This window comes from Lonchura striata, chromosome 3 (assembly GCF_050655825.1).
Source record: "Lonchura striata isolate lonStrDom1 chromosome 3, ASM5065582v1, whole genome shotgun sequence".
Taxonomy (NCBI): domain Eukaryota; kingdom Metazoa; phylum Chordata; class Aves; order Passeriformes; family Estrildidae; genus Lonchura; species Lonchura striata.
This window is the reverse complement of record NC_140705.1, coordinates 34,145,823-34,166,528: the sequence shown is the minus strand read 5'-3', so window position 1 is coordinate 34,166,528 and position 20,706 is coordinate 34,145,823. Positions and strand designations below refer to the sequence as shown.

Below are 20,706 nucleotides of genomic sequence, written 5' to 3'. Positions count from 1 at the left end.
GGGAATATTCAAGTAAAGGATTTTCTCACCATATAAATCCTAGGGGGTGTAGGTGGGTGCTATGTTTTTGTAGTAATGAACCAAAGAAATTGATGCTTACTATAAAGCTGTAGTTACACATGGAGAATACACTATTCCAAGATGAAGTACTTTGTAAAAAAGACATTTGGCAAGATGTAACACATGTGTTTGTTTTAAAATAAAATATATTTTCCAGTTAGAGGGGAAAACCCTATTATAGTAATTAAAGTCCATATTTTATTTAATGTAAAGCCAACCACAGACATTCAGAAATTTTTTTCATTCCATTTGAGTAATGGAAACGGGAAAGGAGAATTGCAGAGAATAACTGGATTGAATGGATCTTCTATGCTAGTAGTAAAGTGACAAACTATGCAGCTCCACAAAGGCAGTCACTTGGACCTGATTTTGAAGTGTGCATGAGCACATGTTGGTTTTTTAAGCCCAAAAAGTCTAGTGGAGAGAAGAGGGGTCAACACTGAATAAACTTGTGAGAAGTGTTGACTCTTCCTTCTTCCATAATTTTTCAAGATCGGATAGCACCTGAAGACATTCATGACATATCTGGTCACAGAAAATTCATTGGGGAAAAAATGCAGCATTTGGAAACCTCTGAAACCTCCCATATGTGGAGAACTACAGCAAAACAGTTACTGATCTTTATTAAACTTGGTTTCCCTTCATTTCCTGTCTAGGGAAGGAGAAGCACATTTTGGAAATGTTTGATGTTTTGTAAAGTGTTCATTATAAGATATTTCTTTTTCTTGAGTCATTTCACTAAGGTAGTAACTTGATTAACATCATTATAAAGCAGAGAGTGTGATTGGATTGCTTTAGGGTTTTTTTCCTACGTTTTTTTCAAATCATAATGACATAACCACTTCAAAATTTAGATTAAAAATGGTGTAAGAAATGTAGCCTAATAGGATACAGGAAGATTTTGTAATATATTTTTGTACTGTAAGAATAAACCCTATGAGGTGACTTTTGAGAAAAAAATCCAGCAAAAAACCAGAAACGAAAATAACCTGGCTAGGTAACCAAACTAACTGGCTGTAGTTACCACAGCAGAGTAAAGCTCCAGCAGCCAGAGTGCTCAGTGATGCTGTGCTAAACCCACAGTCTTGTTTCTGTTGTAAAGGCACCATCTTTCTTACAGTGGCTTGGGTAAACAGTAGCTTGGGTAATTTCTGAAGGTGTTTTAGACAGACAGACCTCATTAAAATCAGAAAATGAGTGGAGTGAATATACAACTGCTTTCTTCTTCAGTTGTAGTTTAGCAGTTTTGCAGGTATTACTCTCATGATCAGATGTTAACTTGTTCTGTGCTGAGATGGAGTTACTGTGTCTGTACAGGTCTTCTTATGGCTCAATAAAATCTTTTCCCAAAATAATTGCACAATTCTAAATTTTGTTTAATTTTAAATAGATGTTATGATGCTGACTTTACTTGGACTATGATTTGCTGTGGAAGTTTTCTGTAATTAATTACCTCTTGTGTAAATTTGTACATGTTTTTTATTTTTATTTTTGTTTTTTCAGGGCATGGCTTTTACCTTGGAGGAGAGGCAACAATTGAATATTCATGGATTATTGCCACCTTGCTTCCTTGGTCAAGATGCTCAGGTTTATACAATTCTTAAGAATTTTGAAAGGCTGACATGTGACCTAGACAGGTAAAGTATGGCTATGAAACTTTATCGTACTCGCCAATTCATGAGTCAATTTCATTAAAAATTCACTTTCAAATTCAAAAACAATAAATTCCTACTTTAAAAATGCAATTTTCCAGAGCTGCTCACATTAATTTTCTTTGATAACTAAATGATACAAAGGTCACCGGAAGCAAATGAACTCAAGTAAAACTAAAAGTCCGTAATGACTTTACATACATATAGATACATATGCATTAAAACACAGTAAATTTGTAGAATGTTATAAAACTAATATGTAACATAGTATTGCTGTGCTTGGGTATTTTTAAGGAAAAAAATCTGGGAAGGGCTTTAATTATTTATGCCTACTAATATTTTTTCATAAAAAATAATATCTTATAGGTTCTAGAACAAAACATTGTTTCTTCATTTCTTCCTCCTGTGCCTTACTCTTCTCTGTCATGGGATGTCTTTCTGTCACTATGTAATATATGGCTGCTAGGTACCCATCAGTTGGTGACAAGACTTTTTTATAGTTTAAAATTGCCACAAACTTTGTTTGTTATGGAGTCAGAATATGATGAGGACATCCTTCCTTACAAGTGAAGAGCTTGCAATTGTGGTGTCTTCTGTAGGTTAACTATTCTCTAGTGCTATCAGGAACGCCATTATCAGTTATTATCAGAGTAGTAGCTTCCCAGGCTGGAATGTTTATGAGTCTGAGTTCTTCCATGTATAAAAATGTAAAATTTCATGAAGCCCCCTGATCAACCATTGATGTTACCATAGGAGATAACTTTCTCTGTCCTTCTGTCCCCATCTCCTCCTTAACTCTGCCTTGAGGTCGTCCCTTCATGATACAGCTCATTGTTTCATGTGTTTCAGGACACATGAAGTAGTTCCAACTGCTTGTTTCAGCTTGAATTGCTGGAATTTCTCTTCACCTATAACTTGAAAACCAGAAGAAAAAAGGTCTTGCCTCATTGTTGTATGTATTTTTTAACTAGGAAAAAATTTTGCTCCTACTTCAGGTCATAGCAGAAAAACACTCCTGGTTTCAGAACATCACAGATACCATGTCACAGGTCTAGCTATTCAATAGTAAAAAGGAGATCAGCAGTATTTTCAAATCTTAATTCTTTATTTTTTCGAGCAAAAAATTCTGGAAATCCAAGTGGCTTTCTGCCAAAAGGAAAAATTTCTTCAGGAAAGGAAGACAGAATTAATCTATTAGTTTTAAATGACAGAGTAGTAAAACTTTAATGACATGCCTATTGAACTGTAGCAAAACACTGTATGCTGAAATTTTGATTGCAGTGGGAAGATGAAATAAAAATAACTGTCTCCAAGTATTGTGGGAATACTTTGCAGCTATCTTTATTATGTCAAATAAAAGGAAAGAGAAATCTGTCTGTCTGTCTTGGGGGTGGGGAAGGAAATATTTTTTTGAAGTATAACAAATACATGTATGAGAGACAAAAAAAATACAAAAGTATAAAGAAATAGAATGTGGTTACAAATAAATGTAAACAAAAAGCTGTAATGCTGGAGAAGCTGTGGTGAATATCTCCATCCATGGGGGATGTTCCAAACCTGACTGAACATGGTCCTGGGCAAACTGCTCTAGTTGACTCTGCTTTGAACATGGGATCAGATGAGGCAATCTCTCTTCCAACCTGAGCTAGTGTATGCTTTCATAACACAAGTCCATAATACTTAAGAAGTAAGTTTTCAGGGATAATCCTGGATCAATGCAAATTGTGTAAATTAAGTCAGGTCGTCCCATAGGAATATTAAATTATATAAATCCACAAGTACTCCCCAAATGAAATTTTTTCTTTAAGAAATCATATTTGTACTCTGTCTGAACACCCAACAGATCTAAATTGACTATTCATGTCATGCTGTGTGTTTTGATTAAAAAATATTTTCCTCACGTATTATTGGGGCTTTATATGGCTGTGATGTTTTCTCTATTTTTTAGCAAAATAACGCTGTGTTACATGCAGAGGTCTAAATTTAAGACCACTGATGAAAAGACTTGGTAACATTTGCACAAAGAAGATACTTCCTTTTAAGACTGTAAACATTGACATCTTGGGGTGCTTTGCAGATAGAATTCTTCTGTGAATTGAGAGTGCAAAAATGTGCATGTGCATAAATCTACATGTGCAAAATGTGACTTGCAGGTGTATTTATAAGTCAAGTGTCTGACATTTCATTGGAGTATGTCAATAAAGAGCCTGCTTGGAGAACATGTGCATTACATGTGGTGAGCTCAGTCCTCAAGGCAATATGTGAACTCTGGTCTCCTATATTTATACTTGTAGCAAAGAATTTTAAAGAAGAGTGAATGTGGTCCTGCCACAATTACTCCTTGAATCTCTTCACTGATGACAAATGTCAGAAGCTTTGGCTGTTTTAACTGGAACTTGAAATCTCAAGTTCTGCCTGTAAAGGCAGGTGCTCAAGGACAATCTTGTATAAGAGCATGCAGTTATTGTCTTCTACTGCGTGTAAATGTCCTAATTCCATGAAAACCACCATGTTTCTTGCAGTATGCATCTGGCATAGTCTTTGCTTCCGTAGAAACAGTGATTGAAAAGACGTGAAGGAAGCCTATTGTTTTCCTTCTAGAGCTTGGCAGTAGGTGTATACTTGTGTAATACAAAAGATTATGTACAGGCATTTAGATATTGCAGAAGTGGAAGCTGTTAAACACCTTAGAAGGGTGTCATCTGATGAAACATACATGCTGTTTATGGCAGCATCTTATATTGGCAGGCTTGGCCTGGTTTTGCTTGGAAAGAGGGTTTGTGTAAATTCAAAAAGCTAAATTGCTAGCTAGTACCATGGCATAACATGTTTTAGCACTGCTAAAATGCCTTTGTGAACTTGTAGCATGAAATTGTTGTACTCCGAAATACTAGGAGTTCATATACAAAATTAATGTGGAGCAGCAGCAAGTCAATTGCCTGATATGCTTAGCAAAAGGGACACCAATAAGAGGAAAAAATTCTATACCTCTAACTTAATTTGGAAAAGCTGTGATGGATTCTGCAAGTAATTTAATTTTTTTTTCCTCCCCTCTATGTTCTTAATTGTCTTTCTTTTTGCTCTGTATTGATACTGACATTGTTGCTCCTGGCACAGTGACATCCTCTGCCTCAGCTTTTCTTTCTTCAAAGAGTCACGCTGTAAAATGTTATACTGGATGTGTTAACATTAGGAGAGGGGCCATCATATTGCTTTTCCAGGGAAGGCTGTCTTATTTTGTTTTTTTCTTAAAGTTCCATGTCTTTAATGAATTTTTATATAAATACTGATGATGCAGAGTAATAGAGCTAAGTGTCTTACACAGGTTAAAAATAATAGCCTCTCCTCCCACCTTCTTTATTTACTTTAATATTTTTCAAGATGCAAGTAAAAGAATAAGGGATTTATTCTATTTTCACCTCTCCATTTTGCCTTCTAAAGTGTATGCCAGTGATTATTGGGCCAATTATCCTAAGAACTCATCAGTAACTTTCCAGTAGTTACATCCATTTTCTTTTGGATTGTAGATTATATGTGGTTTACATCCTTTTGTTGCTACTGTATTTCATTAACTTCATAATAGCAGACTAGTATGAAACATTCTTAGGTGAAGTAAAGACAAGGGGAGAAGAGTGAAACACTGAAATTTGAATGCTTGACAGTCTCCTCTGTCTGTCTTGTCAGACCTTGGATTATGTCCTCTGAAACTCTTCCCTGAAATCGTCATTCAAGACTCCTTGTCTAAGGACAGATTATACTTTTCTCCCCTTTTATAGCACAAAATATTGTTTTCACTGTTTTATTGCTTGCTTTCATTATGTTTTTGATTAAATATGGGCTTCAGTAAATGATTCCATTAAACACAATGCTGAAAAGCACTTCATGCTTTTAGTTGTGTAGATACTTGGATATTGCTAAAAAATGCATACTTCTTGTCTAATGCATAATAAACAACCCCACACTGAGTATGAAGCATTTTTGGTTTTCCCTTTAGAAAAAATTTTTGAGAAATTTGATACCCTTAACTAAGCAAATTACAATGCTGAAAAGAAGACATATACCTGCCATTGAAAAGGCCTGATAAAAATTTCACTTCCCTAGAAATGGTTTTCACTTTATAATAGTATTTCTTATACTTATGTGGATATGATCAAGTATGTAATATTTGAAAATACAAGTAGTATTGACTTACTCATTTTGCAAGTTCTTTAGTATATCATGAATATAAAAGTGGCATTATAAATACAAATAAGAAAATAAAACCCCAGTTTAATGCTATAGGACAGTAAAAATGAAGTAAAGAGTTTTAACAAACAAGTTTTTCATTTGAAGTCCTGAGGGAGCCTTTTGCTAAGCTTTTAATTTCTTTTGGAAAAGATTTCTTTACCCCATTTAAAATCTAGGCTTAATCTGAGTAATAAGAAATGATGATGAAAAGGTATTTTATATTCTTAAGCCACACCTCATTAAAAAAAAAATTGATTAAAAAAAAAAAAAAAAAAGCCACCGAAAAATGTCAACTACTTTGGAATGGTGCTGTGGCTCACATGGTGTTGAAGTATCCAGTATAGAGTGGGGGCCAAAAATATGCATGATATTCTCTAAAATCACTTTAAATGTTCTCTAGTAAAAAAAAGGAAAGTTTTCATGTGTATTCGCAACTACATGTGCAAGAACTTGTATTTCAAGATAAATGTTGGGATAGTCGTCAGGAGAAAGGTTCTAATAAAGAAAATGCTCTGAGAATTCAAGGGCATTGCAATATATACTATATCATAATGAAATACTGGGAAAATGAAAGGCTATAGAGAAATGTAATAATATGAAAGAAAATTAGTATGTATGTATATTTGTAGCTGAGCACTACAAGAGCAGGATATCATTTAACTGTGGAGAACATTCAAAACTAATGTGTATGATGGAAGGTGGAATTGCCTCATGGTGATGGTATTTAGAGAACAACTGCAACTTTTTGGTTTCTAGATCTTTATCTGTTTAGGGTCTAAAATACCCTTCATGACACAAGGGCAGGGATATTTTTTTGTCTCACTTCTGTCACCTCATTACAGTCACCAGCTGCCAAACTGGCTTCACTTGCCTAACTTATAGTGCTTGTTAAAAGTTTACATAACAGACCCAAAAGGAGTGCTTCCCTGATACACAAGCATAGGTGAGCTAAGCTTGAAGGGAATGCACTCAGATTTACTAAGCTGTTCTTTGTCAGATGGTTACCTGGCTATATTTGTGTCTTTCTAAAGAATGAATTGATTTTGCTGGGGCGTGTGATGCATAAAGAAAGTTCATTTGAATAATAGTTAAGTAAATAAATCTCTAGGCTTTTGGAAGGAATGTGTTCTATATGTATCCTCAACACTTGTGTAATAAAATGATGAGCATATTAAGCTTTTTGAGTGTAAGTAAGTAGTAATCCATTGTAAATTAAAAAAAAACCTACATAAATTGTAGGTTAAAGATTTTGTATAGGCCTATTGGTATAGAAGACTTCTTAACTTTTACAGAAATACTTAAGATTGCTAAAACTAGTGAATAGACAGGTAAGGTATAAGATCACTAAATTTCTAAATTTTAAGTGTTCACAAAGTGACATTGTCATATCTATGTGAACTGGTATAACTTGAAGTCGCTCAGAGACGTTTAATTTGTCACAATCAGCGCTGCAATTTGGCTTCCTGATTGGTGTATTGAAACAGTAATGTAATCATTCAGGATAAGTGTGATAGTAGTAAAAAGTAGATCCACCTAAACATTAACTTTATTTTAGTCTTGTTTATATGATTTTTTTTTTCTCATTTGTTTTCTTTTAAAATAAATCTGAAACTTCCTCAAAATTGATTTTAGGAGATATAACATTGCAGATTTCAAGTCAAACATAGACTTAGGGGATGAGAGGCTATGTGTCTATGATTTGTTTTAAAAATCTTTGCTTTTCAGTATTTATTTGAAGTATTAATCTGGATTTAAGACAAATTTCTATTTGGGGAAGAGCATGCAAAGCTTAATGTTTTTAGTTCTGTTTTCTTTGAGCAGGTGAGTAAGCTTGTTTAAGTTATACTTAATGCTGGTCTTATTTCAAATGGAATAACTTATATACACAGATAAGGTTCTGACAGACCAAATCTTCAATTGCAGCACAGTGTTTTATACCCGAGAGGGATTATCTTCCTGAATATGTAGAGTCTGAAAACTTTGTGACAGCTTTAGGTTCTCTGTCTCAACCAGTTTGTATATGAACCATTTGTGCTGTTAAGACTAGGAGGAATTTGAATACTTTCAATAAGACAGAGGCTATTATAGAAAAAACATAATTTTAATTATCCAAACACCGGATCTGTTTCTAAATCTACTTTATGTATTTCCTTGATGTCTGTCTAATTATATGTAATTCCTCACAGATACATGCTGCTAATGAGTCTTCAGGATCGAAATGAAAAACTTTTCTATAAAGTGCTGGCTTCTGACATTGAAAAGTTCATGCCTATTGTTTATACTCCCACTGTGGGACTGGCTTGCCAACAATATGGTTTAGCATTCCGGAGGCCAAGGTATGTAAGTTTATACTTCAAATAAAAGTAATTGTATCTTATTTTCCTCTTGGCAGATTTCTGTAGGGGTTTTCTAACAGCTGCATATAAGCCAAAACTGCAATAATTGAGATCATTCAAGCTACACTTTTGGTTTACATTAAACAATAATTTGTGCATTTCTTATCTGCATTAAAAAGGCAAATGATTAGTTGATTTGCATTAAAACATTAATATATTTTTAATCTTATTGACAGATTATAACTATTAAACTGTATAGCATATGTACTGTATTATACTGTATAGTGGAACTATTATATTGTTTTAGAAATCTAGCTGCATATTAGAAGACAGGAGAAGAATGGAACTTTAGTTTTAGATTTGTCTTAGAAACTTGAAAAGCATAGAGTTTTGCCTGTATAAATATTTGTTATTGGTATTTTATACATACACAAACACACACACATATATATGTTAAAAGAATAAGTGTACAAACTAAGGATGCATTATATATCTATCTACTGATATCTTAAAAATTACCACAAATCATCAAAGTTCCTGTTTCACTATTTAATGATTTCTTGCTTCGTAGGTTGGTTACTGGAGTGCTTTTATTCTGTGTACAATATCTGTATTTATAGAATGATGAGGAAGCGGCATGAAAGAAGGATAGATACTTCTGTTTCACTCTGCCTCTTGAACATCAACTCACAGAGTGTGAGATGCTGTTTGAGAACATTGTGTATATCACTGCCTTCATGTGCAAACTGGAACAACACTTTGGAGCCTTCTGCAGAATCTTCTGGCAAAGAAAGAGATAAATGAGCTACATGTGCGTAGCTGTTAGCAGAAATAGGTTTTTTACAGTGAAGGCATTGATCAAAAGTAAGAAGCTTGCAAGATGTAAGGGAACAAATGACTGCTCACAAATTCTTCAGCAGGAGATATTTCAGAGAGCCTTAAGGTTTCAAGGTTTTGTTCTTAATGTGAAAATCATTTTGGCCTTGTGACTGATAGAATGAGTCAGAACCATCTGGTCAGCTGCAGAAAACAAGAATTCCCACTTCTGTGCACATTAAAAAGTTCAAAAATACCTCAAGAATCCTTATTTAAACCTGTTTAATGATCTGTGGCTTTAGATGCCTCCCTTAGTAAGAGAAGTCATCTCCTTTTTCTGCCTTAGTATTTACCACCATGGTGAATTTATTAGCCTTCCAGGAAGTGCTAAATGTGTCTGGAAATTCTTTGATTATGCTGGTCTCATTACTCCTCATTTTGATATTCTTTGCCATATAAAATATTTCACAAGGAGCACCTCTGCCCATGCACATACTTTTCCTTTCTCCCTAGATGAGTGAAGCATCTGTGGAGAAAAACTCCCTGTTTAACAAGAGTCGTGGAATTCTTACGTTTTCCAAAGACCTCCAAGGTCATTGAGTTCAGCTTTTGACTGGAAACCACCATGTCAACTAAACCGCAGCACTAAGTGCCACGTCCAATCATTTCTTGAGCACTTCCAGGGATGGCAACTCCACCATCTGCCTGGACAGCCTGTTCCAATGCTTAATCACCTTTTCAGTGAAGAATTCTTCCTGATGTCCATCCTGAAACTCCCTGGCACAGCTTGAGACTATTTCCTCTCATCTGTCATTCATTGCCTGTCAGAAGAGACTACAACCTCCTTTCAGGCAGTTGTAGAGAGTGATAAGGTTACCCTGAGCCTCCTCAGGGCTAAACAACCCAGTTCCCTCAGCCACTCCTCCCATGACTTGTGCTCCAGACCCTTCATCACCTCTTTTGCCCTTCTCTGGACATGTTCTAGCACCTCAGTGTCTCTTTTGCAGCAAGGTTGGAACTAGAGATCTTTAAGGTCACTTACAATCCAAACCATTCTGTGGTTCTATGATCTTTGACAGACACTTTCCTACTTAAGAAAAATACTTACAATGTAATCTTCCACTGTGCTGTTACAGAGGTATGTTTTTTTTTCTAAGAAAAACCTTTTCTAAATTATTCTAAAACCAACTATGCAAAGCAACCAATATATTTTAGTTTTAAATTGCATTCTAAACCATGACTGATTTAGCATTAAACCTTATATGCCAGCATACCTCATAAACAGTATCCTCCATGAGATGGATGGGGAAGAAAATATAAACATCAAATTTAGTATTCTTGAGGTGAAAAGGAGTAAAAGATCTAAGATTTAGTCCAGACTATATAATCTTAAAATTTTGATTGAATTTTTTTTCAAAAACTTGTGACCAAGGAAAAAGGTATAATCTGATCATACCTTGGAAAAACATATGCTCATCTGTAAGAACTGTCTGTATCTGCTTTATGCTGACTCATATGTAAGTGCTGTCTTTACAGAGAAGTGACTGTTTTTCTTTTACTATGTTTTTTTTATTTCAGATTTTTTTTAATACTGCCTCTTCCCACAGCTCAGGAGATGTTTGCTATTTCATAGTTTAATACAGAGCTTGTTAGAAACAGACTTGGAGGTAAATTAGTTAAAAATTACTCAGAAAAATTTGCTACAGAGCATGTTTATCTCACTGCAGTTTGTAAGGCAGTGTCATATTTAGTTTACGTCTGTAGGGATGCTTTCCAATATTCAGTTATAATTCTTTACCTTGTGAAATGAGTTTGAAGCACCTGGCTCACATCTCTTGAGGCAAGGAACAACAAAATTAATTTAGAGTTCAAAAAGTAGGTGTCTCATGGAATCATTAAATGAGATCATCTTCTATGACTCCCTTATATGTTTTTAGAAGATTTTATGGGCTCACATGATGTGCTTACAGTCACAGAAGGACTCTGGCTCAGGAAAAGGTTTTCATCCTGAAGCAATAGCTTGCAATTTTAGAATAAACATTTGTGGCTGACTAGCTAACCATCTGATTAAGCATCATTTCTCAAGAGAACCAGCTGCAAAGTAACTTGACTCACTGGTTTGAAGCTCATCTGTATATTGACTTTTTTTTGTAATATTGAGGCTTAACTCAAGGTTGCATTATTCACTCTGAATATTCAGCTTTAAATCCAACACTTTAATGAATGAGAGTATTATTGTAGAAGTAAACAGTACAGATCGGATAGCAGATCTGTAGCATGCACCTATCTACACCACGTTGTTACATAAGCATTATATAGAAGATAGGAGACCAGTCTTTCTGGTCTTTTTCCTAATTGTTGAAGAGGATGAGGGAAGAAATGATCCTTCAGGGAGTTGGTCAGAGAAGGAATTTGGACCTATACAGATAGAAATTTTACTTACACAGGGAATATAATGGGGTTTTGCTTCTATTGTAATGCTCAAGCTATCATTAAAAGCATTATCACAGAATCTCTACTAGATCACTTCTTGGCAGAGTTTCTATCCATCATTTAAATTCCTAAAGAAAAAAATCTTCAGTTGCACAAGACATGTACTTAAACATGACAGCTTTTGATTACTTACCAAGAAAGAATCTATTTCTGTAAATAGATTTTTGAAATACAACAGTTCTTTCATCCAACAAGAATAAATATGGGAATGCTCAATGGAAATTTCCTCTAAGAATCCAAAATCAACTTTTTACATTGTATAGAGAACACCCAGGAGTTTAAGATTCTTGTGCAAACTCAGCATTCAGAGAAGAGAGGTATAATTGCCAAGTATTGCTATGCTGAAGACTTTGGATGTTGTTAACATCTTAGGTGACTGTTTATATATTGCCATTCCTAGAAGGAAAAGCCCTTTTAATCGGAATATGATCAGAGCAAGCCTGGGTAGCTGATGCAGCTACACAGGCATGGCAGAGTTCTCTGAAATAACTTCCCAATGCAGTCATAGACTATCAGGCTGACTAGGAAACATTTTTAAAGCAGCTCCATTGGGTCTGATGCAGTCTCTTAAAAGACAGAGTATGTCAGCTTTGAAATTGTTTGCCGGATTTCCGTTTCACTGAAGTTTGTAGTCACACAGCACATACAAATTTGAGACTTAGCCCTTTCCTTTCCTTATAGTTCTCAAAAAAGAATATATTTATTTACGTTTATTTTATATACTTACATTTGCAATGTTTCAGATGCACAGTATTGAATGCAAATGTTGCAAATGTGAGTTCTTTTTTTGTTGACAAATATTTACATGCTGAGATTGCCAGCTGCCGGATAGCATTGCTTTTTAATAAAGAAAAGAAATAGAGAATGGGGAAATATTTATTTCCTGTGACAGAACATGCAAAATGTTAGACCTTGGCATCAGATGTTGGAGTCTGCTTGCCAGCACAAGGTTGATCCTGTGGTGCATTCAATAATTTTTTTGTGGGTTTTAATGAGGCTTCTATTGGAATTATTTTTTGGAATTCCAATGGATGTCTGTGGCATCCAAGTCTCTTCAAAAACCAGATTTGGCTTACTGGAGGCCAGAAATTTGTCAAGTACTCATGATCACATGAGCCAAGAAAGTTTGGTTCCTGGAAGTTTTTTGAGACTCTCTCTCCTTCAGATGTGTGATGTTTTCTTGATTGAGACTATTAGAATGTCTGAATTTATTTCATGTTACTTCTTCCCCAGTATAGCAGTTCCCTTAGTTTTTTTTCAGCACATCTAGATGTTTTTTCCTCCCCTAGAAAAGCATATATGTGTATACATATGTCTATTTAGGGATTTTATTAATTTAATTGTTGCTATACATAATTATCTTAGTATCTTCATTTAGTTAGAAGTGATTATTATGTAACATAAAATTTTATTAAAAGATGTAACAAAACACTAGTTTCACAGGTATTTTTTTTAGTATTTTCTTCTCCAAAAACTATGTAGAATTTTAATCTGTAAGTGGAAAAAAGGAAATGTGTAGGTTTTTTAACCTATCTCTTGTTAGGTCTTGACTGTTGGAGCAGCATATGAAATCAAAATGTTTTGCAATAAAGGCACAAAGAACAGCAAAAGGCTTCTTGAAAATAAACTGTTGGAATTCTGTTCTGTAGAAGGACCTGGTTTGAGTGGCAAGTTACTATGTAGCATTTCAACAGAGAATTAGTATAGCTGTAGAATTTCTTCTAATTTTAGACAACCTTTCTCTTAATGGCTTCTAAAGCCTCATGATGATGCCAGTAGCAAACTCTCACAAAGCAATTTTGGAATACATGTTGGTCATTTTTCACTTTGATCTTTTGTGAAGATGACAACTGTTGACATATTCCAGGCAACTTTTTTCTCTTTCCTTTTTTTTATCCCTGTGTATAGTCTTGCCATTACGTTCATGGCATCCAGTAATTTTATTTTCTGGCATGATTCTGATCTGCTTTTACTTTCATCAAGCTAAAACTTTGCTTAGCATTCTGTTGCTTCTGTGGCTTGAAGGTAAGTCTAATAGAATCTTCCCAGCAAAATATTTGCTCTGCTCTGGAAAGCTGGAAAAGGAGAATTAGCAGTGCTGAACTCCTCTTTTCTCCTGGACTGTCTTGTAGACTGGATTGTGCCCAATGTATATTTAACTTGGGCTATCAGCAGACAGTAATGGTGCTGCAGGGAAAGGTGTGAGGATCTTGCACAGAAGATGTCAGTGGGCCTCATTTTGGTCATAGAGTGCTTTGTAAATATTAAGCCAGTTTCTCATGTAGGAAGTTATCGAAGGAAAAGAAGTTACATCTTGATTTTTGAAAACATTATGTTATTCTTCAGTTTATATGCATGTAGTCATCTGGTCTCTCTAGAACTGTTAAATTCATGGCTTTTCATAATATTTTGGCAATAGGTTTCACGATTTAGGTAGTGTGATTTTTTTATCTTTTTATTAAACTTTCACCTCAGAATAAAATAATGAATGATTAACCTGTGCCAAACTGAGAGTGGGTAGTCCTGACCTAGCATTATGAAATACAACATTCTCCATGTTTTTTTGTATGTACTTGGTGCTTGCATGTAGGTATAACCTACAGTACTTGGAGGCAGTGGTCTTAACAGAAGTAGCACTTGAAGTTGTTTCTTCCATTTAGTCTTGTCTGAGTTGAAGCTTTATCTATTATTAGCCTCTTCCTATTCTCATAAACTTCATACATGATTTCTTCTGCAGGTAATATTTCAGGGTCTTTGGATCATGGTCATAAAAGCTTTATCCTAGAGCACATCACAAGCGTGGAATTTCTGGCTTTCAGACCTAAGTTTGTAGGTGCATTGCTCTGTTTTTTCTGGATGAAGTACATCTTGGCTGTGAGCAGGAGGAAATGAGGCCATCCCTTCTCAAAACATAACTCTCAAAATGTTTGGCAGCAGTCAGTGTTTGGTCATTCTTAACACAGTCTTCTAAGGAACACGGCTAGCAAGACTCAGTGCTCTTCTACAAATATCCTTGGTGGTTTCTGAGCAAGAGGGCCACAGTTAAAATACTGGCCATGCCTTTCTGTTCCCTTGTTCACTTCCTTCACAGAGTCCTGGATGTTTCCAGGGGATTCCTGTCCTCATTTGCCTTGTACTGTTATTTTTTAATAATTTCTGCTATCTATTCTGTGAGGTTAGAACTGAATGCTCTCCCTTCTCTGCAAATTTGGGGGACCCAAATTTATCTTTTCAAGGGCATCTGCACTTTGAGCTAATGGGAACTTCCTTCTGTGGATTTTGGCATGTTATTATCTTCCTCATTTCATTATATCCTACTGAGACAGTGCTCTGAAACAAAAAAAGTTTCATACAGATGCTTTTCACTAAATTGGAAAGACAGTTTGTGTGACAGTTAGTAATGCAGTATTTATTAGAACCTCCTTGTTTCCCTTACTAAAACAGTCATCTTGTGGATCTACGTGCAGAAGACTGGACAAAAAGTACATGATCCCAAGTGAAATGTCTTTACTCTGGCTAATCTTTTCTTTCTAGTGCCAATACCACATAAAAGGTAGGCTATATCCTTTGCAACAAATAAACTATGTATCTGCACTTTAAAATAAAGGTATTATTTTGGCATATTACAGTTCCATATCAACAACTACAGCTTGTATCAATATATAACCATGTTACTCTTCAATGTCTTTCTATTTTTCTGAAGTTTTAGGGAGATCTTGACTCCATGCCAGCCTGCAACACTGCCTTCTGGTTAAAAGCTCCCCAATTTCCCAAAGCAGTATATTCCTTAATGAAATGTACTTTAAGGGCAGAGATTTTATTTAGATTTCACACCTTTACTTGGCCAAAGATTCCACTGGCAACACTAAGGTATCAGGTCACACAGTAGAGGAGAGGTCTATTTATTAGCTCTGTCAAACTCTATAGAAGCCATATTTATCTACTAAAATTTTCCTCCCATGAAACAGCCTCTGTAAACCTGACAGATTTTGAGTTTCCTAATTGTCAACATCATTTGATGTCCAAAACAAACCTAAAGAGTCACTTCCTTTCAGTAAGAGAGCTTTAACTTTCCTTAGTTCAATGCCTTTTCAAGGATAGCTTATCAAATCCCATGCAGTGTCTGCAAATGATGTTACTCTATCCTTCCTTTTGTACAGAATGATAGGTACAGTTGCCTCCCTTCTGCTTTGAGTGGCCCTGGGACAGCCCTGAAGTTGTAGCTTGCTCTTGACAGTAGTTTGCATATTGTATCCATCTCAATGGACTGGAATTCTGCACCATTCTAGTGCTTATTTAGGACAACCCAGACAGTAACAGCTTGTGCCACTGGAACAAAGAGATAAGTGCAACAGAAGACAAACACCCTGCAACTCATTGCTTGGGAAGTACTAAGAGAAACATGTGGGTATCTTTCTCCCTTCCTAGGGCTATGCTGTGGAAGGGAAAGAGCTTTCTTCCAGATATCAGTGGGATGAAAAATAAATGGTGTTGCTGCATGTGTTTGCAATTAGGTATCACCAGCAGTCGGGATTTTTGTGTTGGTAACATGAGCTTGTAGCAGAGAACTGTTGTAGTTGACTGATAAACATTTAGTGCAGGGTTTTGTTTTGTTTTAATATTAAGACCATCTTAGAGATAGATGAATCCTATGCTGTCCTTCTATGGAAAGAGTCCATGTCCCCAGTAATTCCCGATGCTATCATCTGACACTGCAAAACAAGGTACCAGTAGTATTCAGATGAGATGCCAGTAATTTAGAAGCGTTACACTGCTTTATTAGCTCATTCTGTATGTATCCCAGCCCATGCTCAGATGATGTTTTCCTTTAGGGGTGTGCTTCCACTGGAGTTTCTCCAGCTCCTATTTTCTGTACATTTGTTGCACGTCCTTTGGCACCACCCAAATCCCCTGCTTACACATTCAGCAGCTTCTCTGTTCGAAATACTCTTGTTACTCAGTCCAACATTGTCTCATTGTTGCATTTCCAATACAAGATATTTAGTAGCTTTTAAAAAAAACCACTACCTTAATTCCTGTAGCAGTATTTGCTAAAGTCTGAAAGAGGAAGGAAAAACCCTAGTAAAATCGCTGCAACTTTGCAGTAGCTTGGCTATTCTAACATCATAGTTTTCTGTCTCTATCTACAAGCTTTCTAAATAGATAGTCAGGTCTTAAAATGAAAAATGAAAAATCAAAAGTGAAGACAAGGCATAAATATTTTCAGCCTTTAAGAGCATAACAAATGGGATGATTGTGTGTTGTAATGAATCTTGTGTTTCTCTATATTTATGGCTAGATGTTTTGGTCCTGGAGCTTTTTACATACGACATTTGGGAGTGCCATATGCATAAGAGGCTTCTGAAAAACACAAGAAAAAAAAGTTTTGGGATAGAAGTGAACCCTTTTATTTTTTGCAAGACACTTCCCTCCTTTTTTAGCAAAGTTTTACAGCTGCATAAAATTGTTTTCTTATGGGCACAGCTGAATAAAAAGTGTCATCATCATTAATTATAATAAACTTAAAATGAAAAAGATTAGGACATAATAGCATTATGAATCTATTGTAGATTAGCGGTTACATCATGTAATTTGCAGCTGGGGGAGAAAGGTTTGTGAGACATCTGACATCCTGACCACTGCTCTTTGAATTAAGTGATGGCACTGTCAGTTCTGCTTTTTTGGCTAATGAGTATTAGGTGATTAAGCCACATGTAGGAAATCCACTATCTTTTGGAAAATGGTGGGTAAGGGCCTGCTGGGAGCATAGATCAAATAGATGCATGTGCATAAACCAAACAAAGCAAGTTGTTCTTGTAAAAAAAGCAAGTACTTCCAGCTGAAGGCAGACAGTGATATAGAAGGCTTAAATCAACTGGCAGAAATAAGGGAAGCATTTACTGAGAAATACAAAAAAAGAAAAGCAAGCTTCAGTTTGTACTGAATGAGAACCCATGCTTTTGGCACAAAGATGGTCAAAAGCCAGTTCTCATTTTTGCTTCTTAATTTCCAAAGTAACTGCTTTTGACATGAGTTTCTGTTCAGTCTTGAGGAAAAAAAGGAATTTAGGGGCTCTCACAACTTCCTTTTAGTACTCTAGTATACTGAAATTAACTATTGTTGTCGGCATTCTGGTGGAATTTTCCACCTAAAGAAAAAGTTTCCTATTCCTGAGATGAAGCTATAATGTAGTTTATAGAGACACAGCAGCACATTTCCATTTCAAAAGTTCACAATATTATGACAACTTTGTTGTATCAGTGGGTATTTTTGGTTGCTTTGAACTTTTCTCTTGGTGTTGTTTAGATTCATTTTAAGCATGTATGAATGTACAGGTTTGCTGCACTGTGTGTTGAGGGTCAGGTTATTCACACAGCATGTTTTATGTATGAGAGTTTCAACAATATGTATGAGAGTTTCCCTTGGTCATCTAAAAGGAGCTTCTTAAACATGACTTGTAGATATTTATCTCTAGCAATGAAAATATAGAACATGATTTGTTTTCTGTTCAATTAATAATGTGGGGTTTTTTTCATTAATAAGTAGTATATGAGCATGGGGAACTTGTCATTCTCAAGAAAATAGTGTATTGTAAAAGATTGCCATTTTGCCTTATTCTACAAGCAATGTGCCTATTTCTGCCTTTACTTTGCCATTTAATATAGAATGTAGCAATGCTCCAGTTTGTGCATTGCAATGGAATTCTTCTTGAGTGTGGTTGTAATGTCAGTCATTTGATGAATGGTTTGTTCATTCAGTCTTACAGTGAAACAAATGTCATTTTTGAAAGACGGCATAAAATATGGCATGTAGGCTTCCAAAAGCAATGGCCTCAGAAAAGCTTGTGTGCTTTCTGACACTGGACTGAAGCCTTTGATTCCCTTGAAGAGGCTGGAAGCTCCCCAGTGACTTTTCAGAAACACTTCTGTTGCTAGATGATGCTATTGGAATACTCCATCTCCCCATAGGACTGGCTCTGACTCCTCACTAGGTCCATTCCCACCCTGTGCTTTGTTTCCTGTATGTGTATAGTGAAGACCAGCAATATTAGCTTGTAGTTAGCTGGGATCGTTCCATGCTGTTGATCTGACTTCATGAAATTAAAATCTTTACATGGGGTCATGACTGAATTTTTATAAGGAGGGAAAGTATAAGGCTACTTGCCTCTGATGGATGAGGTGAATTTTTAGCACAGTGGCCAGATATATTGAAGATGTTTAATGCCCAAAATGTTTCCTTGGGATTCCATCTATTATAATTATTTTCTCAAAATTTATGATAAAGGCTTCTAGTAATTTTTGAGTCATAAAATCATTATTTTTTCCATAAATATATTCAATTCCTATGATTAAAACCACTTTGTATAGGTAATATATATGTCCTGGGTTTTTCTGAAAAAATATTAATACTTCTTCTGTGAGTGAATTTCAGAAAACAACTAGTGTGTTGGAACTTGTTAACATCAGATTACATAAATCTTAAGAATAATCATGCTGCTTCTCAGTTTCTCTGTCTGAGATAGAGTTGGACCTGCAGGTGTTTTCCCCTTGTTAAAAGTTTTATTGAACACAACACTAAATATTTGGTGTGTCTCATACATTCATTCATGCTGTAAATTTAACAGGAAGTAAGTACAGAAATAGTGCTGCTCATCACGTTGTTTGCATTTTTAAAAATGTGCAAATGGTAAAGGGAGATGAGTACTTTTACAGTGTTCATTTTCAGCAGTTAGAGTCAGCTTTACAAATGGAAGAGAGTGTCTCATTTCAGAAATGACTTTTTCATTGAATTGGGAAGGATATGCCATAGAAGAAGCATTTTTTAATAAGTCTTCACTTTTGTCCTGGTTAATAGTTACTGAGAGCAAATTATGGTGACTTAAAGGTCAGTTAATGGGCTTAAAGGACATTATTGTCTAAATATGGGAAATTTTCCATGTTCCAACGAGCCAAGCCATCGCAAATTGTTGAAATAAATAGGACAGTGATCTCACTTGTTTGAGTATTTCACAGTTTAGGTAGCATTTAAAAGTTGGGTTTTTTAGAAAAGCATTACTAGCTTTGCAAGATTCCTAGCAGATAACATGGTTGATGTTTTTTGTTGACAGCTTTCTATGCAGTTAACATTAGCATAAAATAATAGAAACGTGACAGCTATTGAAACAGAAGAGTAGGTTATTTTTTGTCTTAAAAAGGAATGGGTCTGGCTCTGGTAAACCATTCTCTCATTCACAGTTTCAAATACTTTTATTTGTGCCCATTAGAGTAAGTAATTAAGTTATTTATTGAGCAACTGTCAGAGGAATTTAAGTAGCTTTTGGAGCAAAAGAGCTCTGGTGCTTAAACCATAGTATTTTGCAGAGTCTACCTTTTCCTTTACAAACACATTCCATTGAATTGCTGCTATGTGGTTAAGGAACAGCATGTAAAAGCTGATTGTCTAGATTAGTGATGCTTTAGGAATATGATAAAATCAATAAATTCATGTTTTAAGAAGTGACTAGAAAAACATTATTTGATTTAGTCTTTTTCTGAAAGGATGCACGAAAAGGATGCATCATTAGTTTGGACATTCAGACCACAAAATGCTGTGCAAGTAGAGGAGGTGAGGCAGTAAATGAAAAACAGTGTTGGGTATCTACAGTATAGTTAGATATCAGTAAAGAGTATTTTATATGAGTAATGCAAAACATCTGCAATTACTAAGTCCATGAAGTTTTTACTAGGAAGTATTTTTAGTATAGTTTGAGGTGAACATTATGGTTTCCAAAATTACTTAGAGATTTTTTGATTATTAGTGAAGTGTTAAGCTATTATTATTCTTGGTATCATGTAAAATTGCTTTTAAAGTTTTCCAGTGTAAGGCTTGTAATGCTGTTACTCCAATTATTTTTACAATGTAATTTTTTTGGGGGTTGAATGAGAGCAGTTGAGGAATTACTTCACTGGGTTGCTTTTTATTGTACCAAAGCCTTGACTTTTTTTGCCCACTTCTGGAACCTCTCTGATGGGCATTTTGTAGAGTAAAAGCAAAATGTTTCAAGAAAACAAGATAGTTTTTGCAAAAATCTGTGTGCACTCAAACTCATAATGTAGAGATTACATGCTTTGGTAGCAAGAATC

General features: G+C 35.3%; 1 protein-coding gene across 1 annotated transcript in view; it reads left to right on the top strand.

Annotated features, from left to right (window-relative positions):
* ME1 (malic enzyme 1) overlaps positions 1 to 20,706 on the top strand; it is a 152,878-nt gene that overhangs the window by 36,864 nt on the left and 95,308 nt on the right. The window contains exons 2-3 of the mRNA XM_021546100.4: positions 1,564 to 1,697; positions 8,126 to 8,275. Of these exons, the coding sequence (XP_021401775.3) occupies positions 1,564 to 1,697; positions 8,126 to 8,275 (284 nt within the window). The remainder of the gene's footprint in view (positions 1 to 1,563; positions 1,698 to 8,125; positions 8,276 to 20,706) is intronic.